This window comes from Zingiber officinale, chromosome 6A (assembly GCF_018446385.1).
Source record: "Zingiber officinale cultivar Zhangliang chromosome 6A, Zo_v1.1, whole genome shotgun sequence".
NCBI classification, from domain to species: Eukaryota; Viridiplantae; Streptophyta; class Magnoliopsida; order Zingiberales; family Zingiberaceae; genus Zingiber; species Zingiber officinale.
The window spans coordinates 17,443,676-17,463,732 of NC_055997.1; the positions used below are offsets into that span (position 1 = coordinate 17,443,676).

General features: G+C 36.3%; 2 protein-coding genes across 6 annotated transcripts; both read left to right on the plus strand.

The window, feature by feature from the left end:
- The first annotated feature begins 1,101 nt into the window (after positions 1–1,101).
- Positions 1,102–7,237, plus strand: LOC121995963 (light-inducible protein CPRF2-like). 2 transcript variants are annotated; one of them, XM_042549747.1, is made up of 7 exons: positions 1,103–1,618; positions 2,364–2,457; positions 3,820–3,976; positions 4,734–4,809; positions 4,891–5,016; positions 6,626–7,034; positions 7,096–7,237. In XM_042549747.1, the coding sequence occupies exons 1-6, from the start codon at positions 1,241–1,243 to the stop codon at positions 7,025–7,027; spliced, it is 1,233 nt and encodes a 410-aa protein (XP_042405681.1). In that variant the 5' UTR covers positions 1,103–1,240; the 3' UTR covers positions 7,028–7,034; positions 7,096–7,237. The 2 variants fall into 2 exon arrangements, with proteins under 2 accessions (XP_042405682.1, XP_042405681.1); XM_042549748.1 differs by lacking the exon at positions 7,096–7,237 and having other exon boundaries at positions 1,102–1,618; positions 6,626–7,089.
- LOC121995964 (protein WVD2-like 1) lies at positions 7,158–13,988 on the plus strand. Of its 4 annotated transcripts, XM_042549751.1 has the most exons (8): positions 8,330–8,468; positions 8,557–8,759; positions 9,837–10,245; positions 10,562–10,650; positions 10,736–10,829; positions 10,917–10,988; positions 12,861–12,971; positions 13,496–13,988. In XM_042549751.1, the coding sequence occupies exons 3-8, from the start codon at positions 9,841–9,843 to the stop codon at positions 13,799–13,801; spliced, it is 1,077 nt and encodes a 358-aa protein (XP_042405685.1). In that variant the 5' UTR covers positions 8,330–8,468; positions 8,557–8,759; positions 9,837–9,840; the 3' UTR covers positions 13,802–13,988. The 4 variants fall into 4 exon arrangements, with proteins under 4 accessions (XP_042405686.1, XP_042405684.1, XP_042405685.1 ...); XM_042549752.1 differs by lacking the exons at positions 8,330–8,468; positions 8,557–8,759 and adding an exon at positions 7,158–7,295; XM_042549750.1 differs by lacking the exon at positions 8,557–8,759 and having other exon boundaries at positions 8,325–8,468.
- Positions 13,989–20,057: the final 6,069 nt, after the last annotated feature.

Below are 20,057 nucleotides of genomic sequence, written 5' to 3' on the forward strand. Positions count from 1 at the left end.
TAATATGATGTAATCTATTTGATCAATAAACAGAACATAAATACACGAAGAAAGTAAGATAGAGGATCCCATCTCCCTACGTGTCAGGCATGTAAAGTGGTGTTAGACTTCAAGGGTTGGTCTTTAAAGACCAACACTAACACATTGATTTGAAATTAACATCATATTAGTGTTCATTTTTCAAAATCAATATCAATACTAATTTGAAACCAATGCTAACGTCTTAAAAAACTAGCATTAACCTTAGTTTAAAATCAGCATCAGTTAACATTAATATGGTGTTGGTCTTTCAAAACCAACATCAGCACTAATTTAAAACCAACATCAACTGATGAATTTTTAAGAAGAACATCAATTGATAATCTTTCAAGAACAACATCAGAATACTGATCTTTCAAGACTAACACTAAAGTACTAATCTTGATAAACCAGTACCAAGGTTGCACCTTGGTGTTGATTTTAAAATTTAAAATTAATATTAGTGTTGATCTTTAAAGATCAGCAATAATATGATGTTGATTGGTATTGATTTGAAATCAATATTGATATTGGTTTAAAACTAAAATTAGTATTGATTTTTAAAGGTCTTGGTGCTAATGTTTAATGAACAATACCAAAATGCTAGTCTTGATAACTAATACTAAGGCTAACATCATGTTGATATTAATTTCAAATTAGTATTGATGTTGGTCTTTAAATATCAATAATAATATGGTGCTGGTTGATCTTGATTTAAGACTGGTTTAAAATCAAAGTCGGTATTGATCTTTAAACTAATGTTGTACTGGTTCGAATCAGCCTTGGTATTTGTTGATAACATTACTTCCTAAATGAAACTTATTACTACAAAGTTGACTAAATTATCTAAATTTTCCCTTAAAGTAAACAAATATTTGTTTATTTTGAATTCCAAACGGATCAGGATTTGCATGCCGAAACAAAGGCACAAGCAATGACGACGCAGCTCTCTCTCACATCTCTTCAAGGGAAACCATATGGCCCCGCGGGTGGGTCCTCGTTGAGTAAAGTACGGGTAGCTGCTTGAGTCAAAAATATTGAGCACGATTAGATTCTGACGCGGAATCGACTTCCTTCCACCTCACCTCCGCCTCAGTGCTCATCCATCCACCATGAAAAAGGCGGAACGAGACGGCGACGCCTCCCACGGAACCGCCTCGATTCGCTTCCTTGCTACGCCGAGCGATCGAGATCGATATCGGGAGCGAGATCGAGAGCGGCGATGGATGGTAGCGCATTCTCGGCGGACGAGATCGGCGACGCTTTCTGGGCCGCCTCCCCGGACCCTTCGCTCGTCTTGAACCGGAGCTCCTCGGAGTGGCTCTTCGAGAAGTTCCTCGAGGAGGACACCGCCTCAAGTCCCTCCGACGTCGCCAACCCTGACCGGAGCGGGGTCGCCGTTGCGGCCGCCTCAGCCTCCGTCGTGGGGTCGAACTTCGGCGCGGGGAACCAGGATCTTGGACGAGGAGCTGATGGAGATGTTGTGGAAGTCAAGGAGTCAGTTTCCCGGCCTCCGTACGATAGGCCGGCTGCTGTCGAATACCAAACGTTTCTGAAGGAGAAGCTGGACATGTACTGCGCTGTTGTTGCCATGTCTCGGGTATGCGCTCCCTCCTTCTTTCCTTGTTTTATTTCCCTTGTCTAATCCACTTATATTTTAAAGCATTGCTACTAATTGTAAACTTCTCCAATTTTACTGTCGGAAGAAATTAAATTTTTCTAAAGAAATGTTTTCTTTTTTCGCTGCCCTCCTCAGATTATGCACTTAGCTGTCCTTAGGTTTTTCACCAATAGTTTTAGAAAGGAGAACTGCGAAAGTGTCCTTGTATCATTGTATGTCTTTAAATATGTAGGATGGACTTCCGATACATTCATCTATGTTTCTATCCGATTCAATGAGTCATGGGTGATTGATTGAAAGGAATATAAATAAATAATGACAACATTCGAAAAATACGAATGAACCAACTTGGCCAGGTTGGGGCAGGCAGCACCACCAGTCGACGTAGCTTAGAGGCTTATAACATTAAATCGTTGTACAAAAACAGAGCTGTCATACATTTTTTATTTGGGAGGTTGGTGGCACAGTGAAGAAATCTAAAACTTTTAGATAGTACAATCAACTCGGTCAACTCACTGGGGCACAAATTCATAGACCAAAAACAACATATAAATTAAGAAAGAATTCTAAGAGTAGAAATTTTTTCGATATACAATTAATAATTATAAATTCTCTCACAGTTCAATGATGTCAGAGATACAATTATTTTATACATCTTGGGTTACTATATGCTTGAATGAGTAAGCAAAAGTGAGGAATTAGTTTGCAAACTACTTTATTGCAGGGTTCTACTGTGAATTCACAAAATGCTGGTTCTGCAGCTGACATCTCTCCAATTTCAGATGCTTTGCCGCTTGGTTCTCAAGCACCCATGAAGGGTACAATCGTGAATTTTCCTATCCTTTTAGACATATTATAGCTTCATTTCCTCTTTCAAAATTGTTTTGAAGTCTGATAAAGCAGAGCATATTTATCTACATGGACTTTTCTCTTTTTTTTTTTGGTTACCTATGTAGACTTTTGTGTATTATTGATGTGCCTAAAAATTGGTATAAATTATTCAAACCAAGTCATCTGTCTTAAATTTAATTGGGTTTATTCTATTAGTTTTTGTATTTTGCTCATCTCACAATAAATTTTTGGCTGTATTAGTGTCACATTGAGCAACTCAGTAGGCAAGGAAAGGGTGGGACAAAGTTCTAGTCAGTGATTCAAAAGAAGAAAACTACTTCTGATTTGACAACCACTAAGCCATTGACCAGATAAAGTTTGGTCATATTCTACAGAGATGCAGCTAGTAGAAGAAACATGGGACATGATCATTATTGACCTCATAAATTTTGGCCTATTCTAGTAAAGTTGCAGCTGATGCAAGAAACATGGGATATGATCATTATTAATTATTTCATATTGATAAATAGACAAATATTATGATGCTTGTCTATTTTTTATCCTCTATATAGCCTCTATGGGAGCGGTTTAACTATTCTAACTTATTTATGTTGAGAAAATATATTAGACTCTATAGCTGGTCTATTCTGGCTAGATTTGGAGCTTGACTGGGATGAAATTAATGTCCAGATTTAAAACTAGACACTGCAGGGAACTAGAAGCCGTGGGTGACAAGTTCTTCCAGTAGAACTGGTCCAAAATCAGTTATAGCAGATGCCCTTCACTAATAGAATCCTATATCCTATTTCTCAATTAGTTTGATTTAGAAGAAATAGTTTTAATTTGCCATGAGTTTTTATCCTTTTGTATTATAAGATTAAATTTTTTATCATTTTGTTTCTTCACGTAATGTTCTCATATTTAGGATAACAATTAGAGACTTTTCTTGGGTCCTTTTCATTTTCAAAGTCTATGATAGCAATGCAACTGTCAGGGTTATTAAATTCTTTAGATTTTATTTGTTAAGAGTTCTATATGTCTCTTTACATAAAATCTGCAGGACTAGAGTTGGTACAGAAAGAAACAAAAAAGACTCTTCTATAGTTTTTCTCAATCAAGATAAATTTTTACCAAGTAGAAAACAGTTGTTAGACAGAAAAGAGGCCATATGCCGATGAACTGACCTGAGGCCCTTTTTTACTCAAATTCACAAGTAGTATGATATGATAATATGGCTTGCTAGCCATTTTGCATCATCAGGTGTATGCATACCACTTTTTCCCCATCTTCCTTTCTTTTGGCTTTTGAATGGATAGTCAGGAAATTGTCTAAGAAGCAACATTTAGCAGGTGGTGGACATGGTGGAGTTCCAGCTCTGTCCAATCTGCAAAATTCAGTTACTCAGGGGAGGCTTGCTACCAGCAGTTCATCTGATGATGATGAAGAACTCGAGGGAGAAGAAACCAACGAAGATGCAGATCCTTCTGATGTAAAGCGCATGAGGAGGTATGCATTATTGTATTCATATGATTCTCTTTAGTGACCCTTGGTTCCATTTTGTCTCTGGGCTCAATAATTCTTTTGACAGACTAATGTTCTACAGGAAGTAAGTAGTCTCTATAATCACTACACAAATGCCCTGTATGTGTTTCTTTATTTTTATAAATAAAAACATTTTGTTTGAGAATGACAATGATGCTTATGATGGAGATGTCTTTTCTAGATAAAGTAAAGAGTCATTGAGAGATCTTAAATAGAAATGTTGAACTGAGGCATTATCGGCATCTGAATTTTTAAACTTGTCTTTCTTTCAAGTTATATGCCAGATATTTGATATTTCATGCAAAGTAACATAAAACATGTTTCTTGATTAAGTGCATTATATTTTTCAAAAATATTTACTACTAAAATATGGATCATTCTAGACTTCTTATCTGCTTCAGACACCATAAAGTAATGGGAACTAAGAATTTTATGAGTAGAACATAGGACTGTAGAATGTTAATGTTAACAGAAGTGAAATATGCATATAATTCATGAACTTGGGTACTCTACTGTAACTATTTCTGTTTTTCTTTTATCTATGATTTTTTACTGCCTATTTTTGTGACATTGCTACTTTCTTTTAGGTGTCTACATCCCAGTATTTCAATTTTTTTTTTTATATTTTGTCTAGTAATTATATAGCTGATCCCACCTAGTGGGAGACTTGATTGTTGTTATTGTGTCTAGTAATTATATATTCTATCTGTTTGTTACTTAGAATGCTTTCAAATCGAGAATCAGCAAGGCGTTCGAGAAGAAGAAAGCAAGCTCACTTGAGTGAGCTTGAGACGCAGGTTTTATTCCTGCAACCAAACTTCCAATTTGTTGCATTTTTAGGAGGTATAATTGGTAATTGTTGGCCTACTCTTTAATAGGTCTCCCAGTTAAGAATTGAAAATTCATCACTCTTAAACCGCTTTACTGATATTAATCAAAAGTATAGTGATGCCGCAGTTGACAATAGGATACTAAAAGCTGATGTGGAGACCCTAAGAGCTAAGGTAAGCTGTTCACTCATTCATGTTTGTTTACCTAAATCCCTGACTATATCTGTGATGCAGTTTTTCCATGATACAATCTGGTGATTTGTGATTGCATAGTTACAACAATCCTGATTTTGGTAGAAAATTGTAGCCAATCTTATTTTATTGGAGCAATGCCTTGTATACTGTGTATGCTTCACACGGGGAATGGTAAAAACTATGGTTCCCACTGTAATTTATGAAGTGTAAAACCTTTAGCAACTTATCCTAGTGGCTTCAGAACTTGTTCAGCCTTATTAACCTTGTAGTGATTTCAACATAATAAGGTTCAAGGATTGCTTACGAACCAAAATGAGGAAAATCTTGTTTAAAATTATGAGTGTAGAAAATCCTATTCTAAAAATTAGGGATCACAATTCTTCATAATCTAACATAAAACATGTATGTGATGTATAATCAATTACATTTTTATGATATAAAAACTCTTTTTTAAAAAATAAAAAAGAAAGGGTAGTTGACAAACTACATATATCATATGTTTCATGTCACCTTTGTTTTCTTCAATATTCAGACCCACCCAGAGGGTGGTCCATTCATGTTTCGTTCAATTTATGGAATGTTCCTCCTTTTAGAGTGGGTTGTATTGTTTTTAAGGGGTCAAATCTTTCCATTGGAACTTTATCATCATGATTAGGATTGCATGATTATTCTTGGTTTCTTTTCAAGTAGAAAATGTATGAGATCAACCAACACTTCAATGAAATCTGTTAGGATGAAGTCATGAAACATCTACCAAAAATAAATAATAATAATAATAATAATAATAATAACAGAGATAAGAATGCTAAGATAGAAGTGTAGCTCCTCTAGAGTATAGGTTAAAATGAGAGAAAGGATAAAATAAGTCTCATGTAGCTCTGCTAGTTAATAAAATAAAAATATTAATATTCTAAAGCAATTAGGTGTAGCTTCAATGGCTTACAAAATGCAATAAAGTAGGTTAAGATGGTATAGATATGTTCAAGACAACCAATAGATTCTATAGTTACAATAGTTGAATCTATCTTAATGGCAGGTGTTAAGAGACAAAGGAAGATTAAAGAAAACTAGTCAAAATAATAAAAATAGATTTAAATAATTTGAATATTACTAGTGATATTGTCAGGATGAAGCTCAATGGAAGATAGATTCATGTAGTGTACCTCAAATTATTGGGACAAACACATCAATGATAATGTTGTTGAAAAAGATTGAAGTTTATTGTAAAGAAAATATGCTTGTTCAGTGGCATAAAAATATTATATTGTTCAAGGGCGGCTTCCTCTTATCTTTGACATCTTTATGGTGCCGTTTCCACTACTGAATAATTCATAGAGACCAAGTCATTTCTTACTGAAAAGATAACTGACATTATGAATCATCCTTTTGTCTCTGTTCATTTGAATGTACTCATATAACCTTCAAGGAGTAGTATTATCTTTAAATGTAACAGCAATTGATATTTGTTTGCTTTGTCACATTTTGATATAGTTCCTACTCTGTTTAGTTCCTGAAAGACATCAGTTTTTTTTTTCTTTTTCCTTGCATAGGTCATCTACTTCAATCTGATAACACATTCAATATTCAGGTCAAAATGGCAGAGGAGTCTGTGAAGAGGGTTACTGGAGTTGGTCACCTGTACCCAATGTTCTCCAACATGTCGAATATCAGTTTACCCTTCACTGGAAGCCCATCCGATGCAAACTCTGATGCTTCTGCTCCTCTCCAGGATGACCTGAGCCAGTTTTTCCATGTCTCACCGCATTTCCAGAGGACTAACACCATTCTCCCAGAAATCGGGAGTAGATTGAGGGATGGAGTCCACGGTGCCGTGGCTTCTAGCAAGATCATGGGCAGTGCTTCGGTGCATCAGGTCGACAGCCTGGAGCATCTTCAGAAGCAAATCTTCGGAGGACCAAGCTCTCCCCTGCAATGGGACACTGCCTCTTGGGATGCTGAGAGTTCTATAAGCAACAATAACAAGAAGTAGCTAACGGGTATGACAAATTTCCATTTGAGTTTATGATGAGTAACTACATTCATGTGCTCTTGTTATAGGTGTTGTGAAAGGATGGACGTCACTCATAGTCTATGTTCATGTCGATTAGTTTCAAACAAATCTGTGCCTTCTCCGTTCGATCATTCCGATCGACATCAGTCTTATGAAGTTTGCTTGTTATCACTTCTAATTCCCCTTCAAGTGATCCATCAACATTCCATGATCAACAGTCAACAAGCTCCCTCTCCAAATTGAAAAGGTACAAATGCCTTGTCCTTTGCGTAAGTTTTTCTTCAATTAGACCAACAGAATGCGTGTAATTTGTCTAATGTTGAGATGATTTACTCAGTTTTGTTAATAGAAGTTGAATCTGACAGTTAGATCAAGGGTTTTCAAATAAATTTATATGAAGCGCCTCTTCATGTCAGTTTTGTTCAACTTGTTGATCGTCTGGAAACATTTGCTTTACGTTAATTTTTATAGAAAACAGCTAGAAATTGTTTGATTTTTTTTAAAAAAAAGATATTTTTATAAAGATTTATAAAACATGGAGAATAAAGTGGAAAACTGAAGTTCTCGCATTTATATTTTGGTGAAATGGCTACTATACTGTACATTTGAAAATTCTAAAAGCTCATTAATGAACTAAAACTTTCAATTTAATTAGTGTCAATCTATCACTAATGCGCTCGTGAGATTCTAAAAACGAGTCTTGTGGTCAACCGTTCATTTTATTTTAATAGATCTCTATAAGTTGAAATATAAATATGAAATTTAAGCAGATAATATCTATATGGATAATTATTTTAATAGATTTTGGGATTAATTTTTAATTGGTGTAAAATGTAGGTGTCTAATTTTTTTTTATGTCAATGGCCGTTGCCCTAAAACAAATATTAGTTTATAATTTATACTGTCCTAAAAGAGCCGTTAATATGATATTATCGGCATATTTATTAGTGTCTGATCACTATGTGAAAGTCTAGGACCAAATAAGGATCCCATTAGGTTATTTTTTAGATTCAATTAATCTTAAAGATGATGGATTTAGTTCTATAAATTTTTTTCACTCATTATTAAGATAAACTTGTTAATGGAGGTCAATTCAAATCGTCCATTTCACGGGAGGAAAGAAAGGAGATTTTAAATTTTTTAGTTTACATTTATAACGACTCGCAAAATTTAAGGTGTGATTTGAAAATGTGCCGTTAAGCAATCGGCTCACTGGAAGGAGCACGAGTTCAACCGTTAGCTGACGGCGTTAGCTCTGGCACAGCTAGAAATAAATAGCACAGCCGAGGTAGGTTGTCGCCGTTCCCGAGGAGGAGGTGGAGGAGGGGCGGTGGATAGAGCGGAGCGAAGTGCGAAAGAACCAAACGAAATCACTTCGGAACGAGCTCCAGATCTCTCGAATCGGCTCGGAAAGTGGTTGGTAAGTCGCTTGTGCTGATGTCCTCCGTTCGGATCTGGCATTCTTAGTTACCAATCTGCTACTTCTTGTCGGCAATGCAATGCGCTAGGGGCTTGTTGACTGAGGGATGGCTCTGCGGTAGTGGTTGAGATCTGGCCCATGTGCCCGGGATATCTGCGAAAGTTTGTCTGCATTTTGAGTTTGCCTACCTTTCGGTCGGCGTAGATTAGGGTTTTGACTAAAAAATAATCTTGCTGACGTGCTTTGTGATCATCCCATATATAGCGAACGCGGAGCAAAATGATGTCTTATGTGTGCTACACTTTCCCATTGCTTTTATTGCATTTCTCTCTGCAAGGAATCTCTGGATAAGATGCAAGTGGAATAGGTTTATCAGTATGCTAGTTGGTTTTTATGGTTCTGGTTAATTACTCAGGTTTTATTGTTTCTTGGTAATTTCCTCCTTTTGGTGTGCCTTGAAATGGTTTGCATTTGCGTTTTTTATCCAAAAGTATTGGTAGTTTCAGTTGTCTGTTAAAGGTTTCTGATATGAAGGTTTTAGTTTGATGAAATTATTAGTTAAGTCGATTTCCATGATAACTTAGTAATTGGGTAGATATTGGATCTATTTTAGCTTGGTAAAAAGAAATCCATGGAGATGGAGTCAATATTTGAAAATAGAAAGAACAAGTCACGGACTACTACTGAGGTAGAGTAGCTGAATGAGAAATCATAATGGTGCGCTTTTGTCCAATCTTACAAAAGATCTTCTGAATGCAACGAGCGCTCCATTACAACTTATAAAGTTCTTTATGGAGTATGTTCTCTCTGTATTACCTTATGGAGCTTGAAATAGATTTATTCTTCTCACCTTCACTGAGCACATATGTTTTTTGGATAATGTCTGATAAGGAAATAACACCTCATGTTTATGTTATTTTCCCTCACTGATACTGTTATCCATGTCTGTGATATGAAAATCCGGCAAAATCTTCTTGCATGTTCCATTATATCTAAGATTTAGTTCTGTCACTTGTCCTCTGTGGCTTTCATTTCTGCTACACATGTAGAACAGACATTTATACATTTGTCCAGATTTTTGGAAATGGTGGGCAATGTCGATATGCAAACTGAAAATGTTCTGACAGTAATATTTCCATTATATTTCATGCTTCACTAGAAATGAACGGACACATGCAAATGGATTTGTTGGCCATCTACTGCTAGAATTGTAGAATATACTTGTTAATGTTTACCATACCCAATTCATACATCCTCTTAATAATATTAGTACTTTATCATATGATTTCTTTTTTATTTATCTTTGGAAATTAAAATCATTTGTGGAGCGTAGTATTGATGACTTTTCTGATGGTTCATTTGCTGTAGCCCGATGGGTAAGGAAGTGACAGAACATCCAATAGAAGAGGAAAGTAATTTTGCTAATGGTAAAACTTATCAGAACAGTCCAAACGGTCCTTTTGGATATGTACCATCTGATGAACACATGGACAACAATCAGGATACTTCTAATGTCCAAGTACACGTATTATCTCAAATTAGAAATTTGAGGATGGATGAGGAGACAACAAAAAAGGAGAATGGCGATCAGGAGTCAGTAGCATCAAATTCCATTAATGGAACTATACAATCAAATCAAAGCACTTCACATCCAGTTGCCCTTGTAATTGAAAAGCATGCTTCTCGAGAAAGCCATGCCTTGGTTGCTGAAGGTGGCATTACTGAAGAAATAAATTCTATTGTGGAATCACAATCATCAAATATTCAAAAGACTAAGGTGCTTTCTATTCTATCGACAATCAATATAACATTTAATTTGAGTAACCTCAGAATCTAAAGTTGTCCCTTTCTGTGTAATTCAATATATTTTATTGACTTTCCTCTTCATAATCGACTTCAGCATCGTATCTATAATTATCTTAATGCTGTTTTTAGCACTTGATAGAAAAAAGGTCAAATTCCAGTGCATTTAACGTTTATATATTAGAGGATGGATTTCCTTTCTTTAAAAACTCATTTCAATCTTAATTTTATATAACTGGAAGACTAATGTATGGATTTTCAAGATTTAGAGTTCTGCAATTTGTTTGCAGGGTAACTCTAAGGTCACATCTAGGAAGCCACAGCATCCTGATAGCATATGGCACCCAGATGAAGAGGACTCTTGCTCCATTGCTTCTTCGTATACTTTCCACAAATTCTATTTTGTGAAATAGATTGGTTGCTAGAAGAAAATTCTAATATTATTTTCCCTGAATTACTCTCAGCACGGCACCGTCTATAAAAAATATGAAAACTAGGACAACAATGGCAGTTGCCCCTACTTTCAGGTCCAATGAACGTGCAGAGAGGCGTAAGGAGGTACTTATTTCAGTTGTTTTAAGTTCTTGGAGTTGATGCTGCATCCTGAATTTTGTAGGAAGATTTAATAAGCTCTTTTCTTGTTAGTTCTACTCAAAGTTAGAAGAAAAACACCAAGCTCTGGAAGCAGAGAAGCTGCAATGTGAAGCCAGAACTAGGGTATGATTTCTTCTGTTCTGTAGTTCTTGTGAGTGATGTTACTCGAGTAGGGCTGTAAATGAACCGAGCGTTCGTGAACAAGCTTGGTGTTCGGCTTGGTAAGAGCTTGTTTATGTTCGTTCAATATACACAAGATTAATTAAATAAACAAGTCTGAACAGCTCGTTAAACTAAACAAACAAGCTTGAACACATATGTGTTCAGCTCGTTAACATTCGTGAACAATATTCACGAACCATATTCATTAATAAAACTCTTTTCAGTATGCTAAATTTATAATAAAATAAAATAAACAAATAAGTTTAAATTATTGAGCTCAATAACCAATCAAACAATTAAGGTTTTCAAGCAATCAAACAAGCTTGAATTGAGAGCTCGATAACATCTAAACAAACCAAGCTTGAACCAAGCTCAAGCCAAGCTTGAACCAAGCTCAAGCCAAGCTTGAACCAAGCTCAAGCCAAGCTCGAACCAAGCTCAAGCTAAGCTTGAATTGAGAGCTCGATAACATCTAAACAAGCCAAGCTCAAGCCAAGTTTCAAATAAGCTCAAGTTCATGAAAAATAAACCAAGTCAAGCTTGAACAATCATTTCAAAAGATTGGTTCATTTTAAGCTCGGCTTGGCTCGGTTACCTTATCAAACAAGCTTGAACACCCCAAAGCTTGGCTTGGCTCGGCTCGTTTACAGCCCTATACTCGAGAAGTTAATATTTTCCAAACATAGTGTCACATACAACTGTTTTAACAAGACAAGAATCTGCAAATTGAATAGTTAAAAATGTTTTTAGGCCTTATGTTCTGCCATGCCATGTCCAAGTATGATTGAAATTTAGATTACTAATCAAAAAAGGAAAGTATAAGATGAGGAGATGACTTCTTATATATGTTGTTTCATGAGTTTTATTTAGGAAGAAATGCCCCATTATCATATTGACAATTTGATAGATTGTAATGCTTATTGTGTAGATGAAAAAGATATTATTTAAAGGATATTCTTTGGAATGTTATACTTTATTTGTAATTCATCTATTGTTGCATTTTATATTGGGTGGATATATCCTTGTGGCTTCTATATGCAAATTGCAACTTCTGAACAGTTTGATTGTTAATGACTATGGCATCTTATGAATTATTTTTGCTTATTTTTAGGGTACTTGTATTGTGTCATTTCTTATGTTGATCGGATTGTGCAATGGATTAATTTTTCATTTCTTGAATTCTCTACTGTCATGATTTTCTGAATCCTCTTTAACTTTGGAAGAATGATGTCAAAGTTATATGAATGCTATGATAGCCTAAGGAAAAATCTACAAGTCTGCAGTATAGATATTAGACACCGCATCTGAGATAACAATATTAGATTAGCTTCCGTCTCCTCAGCCTTGTAGCAATTTCTGTTCCAGACCCTTCACCATAAGCGGTAAGAATGCACTCTTTTGCACGTGAAGGTGGTCTTATTTTTAAGGTTAAGAAGTAAAATATACTTATCTTTTCCTTTTCTTTTCGTATATGCATTTATTTGGTGAAGATGAGCTTTGGCGCAACTGTAAAATTGCTACCGGCCGTGTGACCTAGAGGTTTAGTTTCGAAGTCAGCCCTTTGCAAAGTAGAATAAGGTTGTGTACAATAGATCCTTCTCCGGGACCCGCATTGGCAGGAGCTTTGTGCATGGACTGCCCTTTTATATGTGTTTATTTGGTCACGTTATCTTGTGATCATTTTTCCTCAATCATATGGATCACATTGCTAAATATGAGTTCAAATTTAAGAATAATACACCCTTCGCTTGATATTTTATTAATCACTTCTGTACAAAATTTCCTGCAAAGGTACATTTTTGCTAGTTTCTTATTGCACTGTTGACGTTTTAGGAAGAACAAGAGGTTGCTCTGAGACAACTAAGGAAAAATTTGACTTTCAGAGCAACACCAATGCCCAACTTCTATCGCGAGGCGCCACCACCCAAGGTCGAATTTAAAAAGGTATTCAGCTGAGGCTTTGACTTGAAAAACTAGTGTAAAGAGTGTTGTTAAATTAAAAGTCATTAGCTGGATGCTTTATGTATAGTTTCAACAAATTTTCCTTTTTTCTGAAGGATATCATTGCTGATATTTGTTCTGTTTTCAATACTGTGGGCTTAGTCCAGCATCTTAGTTTGCATGATAGATCAGCCTATCCTTTCTTGATAACCATGAACTCAAATTTGACTAGCGGATGTTATTACTCGAGCAACCTTAAAAACACATACTAGTAAAGGAAAGGAATTTCTGGCGCCAAGCGATTAAAATTTATTGCTTATTAATTATCTTTACCATGGTATACCAATGTTCAGACAAAAGCTACCTTATTCCGACTCAATAATGAATTCTTTGCAAAAATATTCTCATGGAGTCTTATTTGAAGTTGTATGGTGTCCTCCATCTGATGCAGTATGCCATCTATGACCTTAAGGTTTTTCATGATGCTCAAAATGGTGAATATCTAATTTTTGAATCTTCACACAAAGGTCCCTCCTACTCGTGCTCGATCACCAAAACTGGGTCGAAGGAAGAGCTGCGGTGATTCAAGCACTCAGGTAGAAGGAGAAAATGGCAGTGGACGCAGAGAGCATGGTCGCCTTCAACGTCACAGTTTGGGCACTTGCAAAGATGCTACAAACAAGTTGAACGCTACCCCCAAATACCAGAATCCAGTGAATAAGCCCAAAGAAGGGATCAAATCTACTAGAGAGAACTCCAAGCAGCCGCTGCCCGAGAGGGCGGTGCCCCAGGCTCCATCTGATATAATCTCACCAGCCAACCCCAGTGTTTAGCATCTGGTATGCTGTTATCATCTTAATGTTACTTGAACTTGAAAACCCCTCCTTATAATTTATAGTTTCACTCCATATCGAACTGCCCGATTAAGATTTGTAGTGATAGTGGACTTCACATGTATAATGTAAATTTTGTAGGTACCTATATATGTTAGATCATGGCACTGGGTTTGCTGGGATTTTAGATTTTTTTTTTTTTGTTATGATCCTATTGGAATCAGTAGCTCATGCTAATATTTGCAGAATTTAAAGGATATAATTTTAGTGAAGATTGTCCTCTTTTGTTTTTGCACCTGTTGCTCACATTAACCTGAGTTTGCTGTGAGTGAATTGAGCAGAGGAAAGGAAATCATCTCTTTGTTTATCTCGTCAAGATTTAGGAGAAGAGGCTCCCATTGTGATTGTGTATGCTATTTGGAGCAAAATCTGAAATTTTGTTTGGATCGTCTGACTCGAAAAGCCTCGTCAGACTGATCAAACTTGGACCCCCCCAAGATCTCTACAATTTGTCTAACCTGATTAGTCAACCCAACTCCGGGTTCGGTATTGGGCCATGAGAATGGAATTTCATACCTTGTCAATGCTTGTGTATTGTTTCTTTCACAAGGAGTCTTAAGTGGGCATTCAAAGGAGAAGAGAGATCTGTGGAGTCATAAGTGGGCAAGGCAATGGAGAAGTAAGATTTGCCTTCGTCTGATTTCAATGAAACAAAAATGGCGAATGAAATAAGAGGCATCTCTATTCATTTAATTTTCCAGCCTCTTTTCTATTATATATTTGTAAGGATGGGAAATTTTAGAAAGCCATCGTTTTTTTCATCCATTAGCTTAATTTTTCATCTAAGCAAACAAAGCCCATAAACTCAAAGCCAAGTTTAATAAAATTGTCAAATATTCGAATAGAAGTTACTAAGGTGATGTATATTTTGATATCAATGCCATGGTAATGACATTTCAATTTGAAAAATTTCTATAGGATTGGATTTCAATTCGAATTTCATAGTATAACAACGAATGAAATTATAATAAATATTTCATCTAAGTTAAATAATCGAGAGTTGTACTGTGGATTTTGATAATTCGAAAAGTTTTTATTTGATTATGCTCTAGAAGAAACAAAAAATAAATACCATGTGTATGCGTGGGACGGGGAACTGTGTATCGAAACAATAAGTTTCAAATAAAAGAAATAAACATTTGAGAGTGGAACTTATTCAAAAAGTACTCTTCTTATTGAGACTTTAATTACTCATAAAGTAGACTCTTCTTATTGAAACTTTAAACACCCCAAATTATTACAGAAACTTCAACTTCCTAAGTAAGGCTCAAGTGAGACTTGAATGACTTGCAAAGGAATGAGGCTTGCCTTAAATAGAGAGATAAAGGTTCTCCGGGTGCACTGATGGGTCCCATCGTCAAGATATCTTTATTCCCTGATAAGATCAAGCACGATAGACAGTACTTAGTGTTTCTTTACAACTCATAGGGTACTCTTTACAACTCATAAAGTAGAGAAGATAAGGACCCGTCCTAACTTCTTTACGTAAAGGTGACGGTGCTAGGTCTTATCAAACTTTAAAGTTATTCATCCTACGCACCGCATCATTTAGGAGGTTTGATGCTTGTTCCAGCTGGTGATCCACTAGCCTGGTGATAGGATGTCATCCGGACCACCAATTATCTTTGGTACTAAGATGTTGGCATTCTCGTAATTTAAGTGAGTGCAGGATTCGTAGTTGTTGTACAACATTTGTGGCTTGGATTGATGCCCTTTGTTGAATTTGGTGGAGTTCTTCTCTGATTCGTTGGTCTTCATTCAAGGAAATTGGATATTGTCGTTGTAGCAACCTCAGGTATTGTTTAGCCAAATAGAGAGGTTGTTGAGAACTTTCAGAATCTCCACTTATGCTTCCGGGCAAGGTTGAGATTGAACTTCTTTCACTGCTTGAGGAATTAGTTCGAGACCTCCAAGAATCTGCTCTGGCCATTCTGAAATAATAAGAGAGGTGATTAGTCTTGATAAAGCATCGACAAGTTGGTTATCCTTGCCATTAATATGCTCAAAGGATATAGGAATGTCGGTTCCCATAACATAGTCGGTGAAGGCTAACCATCTGACTCTTGATGGTTTATTAGCAGTTGTTTTTCCAAAGAAACTAATAAGGGTCTGGCAATAAGTGCGGATAATTAATTCCCATTTGTCTAAATAATAAATCTTTAGAGCTTCTAGGGTATTCATAATCGCGTGCAACTCAACATCAATTATTGATTTAATGGGTGAATATTTTCCGCTGGAATAGGCACAAATTCTTTCAGTTGTCTTGAGATCAAACTTGCACTGTTTCCATTTACAAATTCCTCCCCATCCTTCTGGGCATCCATCTGTTTCGAGGACAATGATGCAATCTTCAGGAGGAACTTCAGGGGGGGAGGAGGGGGGGAGAGGTTTCGGGCTGTTTCTTTAATCTTCTTGACTAGTGACCAGTCTTGGAATCATTCTTTTATCTTCGTTTGGATTTGTTTTTGCATATAGTGGTCTGAGTAATCGTCCAAGATTAGGAATATAATTTCGTACAGAGTTTAGGATTCCTAACCATGAGCGCATCCCCTTTTTGGTCATTAAATCTTTCTCTTGGAATTCAGTAATTTTGGTAATAATGTGTGGTTGGAGTTTAATAACTCTGTTGCCAAGGACTGTCCCTAGAAACTCGATTTCTGGTACTGTAATTTTCATCTTTGAAGGGCTCAAAATTAAGTCATTCCGCTGGCCAAAATTAGCATAATTTCTAGATGCTTTACATGATCTGCTTCATTTCTTGAGAATACTAGAATATCATCTATGTATACTGCAATGAATTCTTTTGTGCTAAATCAAACTTTTTAAATCAAACTTTGAGTAAATGGTACTTGTGCTAACCTTTTGAAGAATGGTATTGATTCCTGGTAAACTGTACTGATCTTTGTTAGTAAGATCATTCAGTCTTTTATAATTGAATACCATGCGTTCTTTGCCCTTGATTTCTTTACCAGTTGACGGGTCATAGTTGTTCTAGAATTTACTATGATAGTAGTTGTTCTGTAGCGACTTTTACTAGGCAGAATAATTTTTAATTTTAGTAAGGCCTCAATATGTCTTGAGAAAGCCATTTTCTAATTTGGGGTCAGGTGTTTAATGGGCTGATCTTCGATAATGAAGTCTGGATTTTTGATATCCAACAATACTTTGTTTCTGACCCAATGCTGTAAAGGATTCTCGCCTATGAAGCCTTGATCCTTTAATTTTTGTAATAAAGGGTCGAATTGCTCCGTAAAGCTTCCTGAGGATGACCCAATAGAATAATAGACAAGCTCTTTTATTTGTAAATATTCCTCTTCTTCCAAGTCGAGTTCCTTAATAGCAGCTGTTGTATCTGTAGTAGGAAGAGTATTGATAACTGTTAAGTTTTTGTAAAAGGTAACTGCATTACCTTCGATTCTGACACCACCATTCATTGCTCTAATGAAATTACACCCAATGATCATTTGAATCTTGTCCCCTAGAATCATGGGGAAGCTATAAGTATAAGGGATCCGAAAATGATTTTCCCCAATTGTCATCTTTCCTGGCTTGACCTTCATTTTTGTTGTTTGTTGTGAATTTATGTCGCTAAAATGTACCAAAAAGGTATTTTCTTCTAATGCTTCTTTAGATACTGAATTTTGATCAACGCAGCATGTAGTTGTCCCAGTGTCTAATATAGCCTTGTGAGAATTTTTTAATTCCCGAGATTTCTATTTCCACATGCAAATTATAAAGCATGTTTTTGATAAGACGAGGGCTTCTTCCTTCATGTACTGAAGATATTTGTTCAATGGTTTCGGAATATAACATATGTGCTGCTTCATCTTCAGAAATTTGGTTCAACTCAACATAATCATTTTGAAGATCCTTTTCCAGAATGAGTTGCTCATGAAGACCTTTATAATATGCAACTTCTTTTTGGAGGCGTTCTATTTCCGAATCACACCACGAAATATACTTTTGTTGCTCCTGTAAGAATTTATTAGGGAAAAATGGTGCAAGTGTTGCAGGTAAAACTGGTACCTGTTTTACCAAATAGTATGGTCCACATAAATTGCAAGAAGTAATTAGGCACTTTGGATAATGTATTCTGGCTCTTTTTAGAGTCTTCCTCTTACAGCCGGTGCATCTGGTTGTTTGTGGAGGGAAGATGTTATCATTGGCAAGCCACTCATGTTGGCATTGAAATTGTTCTTCAGTAATCTTTATTTGAGGTCTGTAGCCACCATCAATCTGTCCAAACATTAATAAGTTTTTAGAAAATGTAAGGGTTTGGATTGACCTTTGCAAATCTCCAGTGTCTTCCTCCCCCTCCGAAATGCTAAATATAGCATCACTCTGATCTTCCCCTTCTTGAACAGACAAAATATCACAGTCATCAGGAATCTCAATTTGTTCGAATATAACAACTTTTTTTGTGCTCCTTTCATCATTTGGACATTCTCTGGCAAAATGACCTTCTTGTCCACACAGGTAACACTTATATTTTTTATTTTTGAGTAAGTGTTTCCGTTTTTCAATTCTTGCGTGAGTGTCGTGTGACTTACCTTTATAGGTTTTACTCTTTCAAATGCCTTGGCCTTTATAGTAGCCTGGGATGGGGATCTGACTACAGAAAGAAAGGTCCTTTAGGGATCTTTTGAAAGCAACATCTTTACATTCCTGTTCCAAAAATTTATAGGCAAAGAGAACTCTTGGAATAACACCGCCTGTTAAGCCAATATATTTTGTATCAAAGGCTGCTTTAATTCGAGATCCTAGATCTCCAGGCATTTTAAACCAGAATTTTTCAGATAATTCTAGGCCGGTGTAAAGTTGGCCGGTTTTAGAAGCTAACCTCATATAATCATATTCACATATTGGATGGTATTCTTGACATTGTTGCAAGATAATATCTCCAAACTCTTATATGCTTCATCTTGTATAACTGTAGAGCCTTATGTTGGGTCTTCTGAGGAGAATACCCTCCTTATTTGGGATATAATATTTTGAGTTCCACGTTGTCCTTCAGTTGCTTAGATAAGAGCTTCATATTCAGTTGGATATGTCATACGCCATTGGACCCAGGTTAATTTTTCAATTCCTCCTAGAAGATTCTCCATATACTCCAATTTTTCATTTGGATCTGTAAAACCCTGTGTCGCAACATGATTAAGAGTAATTGATTCTCATATGGAGAAAACATCATGGAATAGGCCCAGCTATTCCGGGATGACAAATATTGCTCCTCCTTGCTGCTGTGCTAACGGTAGAGTCCACATTTCATTGTTGAGTCCACCCCTTAATTTTGGATTTTTCTTTAGAGAAGTTGGGTTGTATTGGCTCTGGATGAGATGGGCATGGTTCTCTTACTGCTGGTGGGTAACCAGGTGGTCCCATAGCCATGTCAGCAAGTGGATGATATGGCGATATCACAGTGCTAGTTGAGTATACTTGTTGTCGTGTTGGTACTGGTATCTCCATGTTTGATAATTGCCGAAGTGCGGGATATTCCATTTCTTGTTCGACGGCAATTAGCTAATGTTGCGTGGCAAATGGATTTTCCCATTCACCCTTTTCGTCCTCCTCATATATGTCTCATACTGTTTCTTTTGAGGCGGATAACTCGGCTAAATACTAAATATAAGAGAGTTCCTCATCTTCGTCTAAGGTATCCACATAAAGTTCCTTGGACCGGGGTACAGTGGCCCATGGGCTTGTAGTCCCTACAAGGTCTTTCTGTGGTTTCCTCATAGAAGACTGTGGTTCTTCCAGGAACATTGAGATCACATGCTTTTCCTTTGGTACCCATTTTAACCGGTGTTGTTTAGTACTGGTATCATCATCTCATGATGGTGCTTGTAGCTCTAAATTTGGTAATGGGTCAGGGATTGCATAATTGACATAATAATTAAACTTACCACTGGGTTCTCCCAGAGTTTCCCATATCGCCCCTTTAATATCCTTTGGCTTAGTTTTGTTGCTTGATGGTGTATTTGTCGAGCCAAAACCTTCAATTCCTCTAGTGGTGGTCGATAACTGTGGAACTTGATAAACATTGGGAAGAAGAATTTTTTCGAATATAATTTGTGCTATTGTCATACCTTTTGTAATAGTAACTTGCTTATCGATATGATTGAATGTCATAATTTGCACTTCCCCTCTATAGTCTGAATCAATAACACCAACTCCGACATCGAGACCAAGGTCCCAT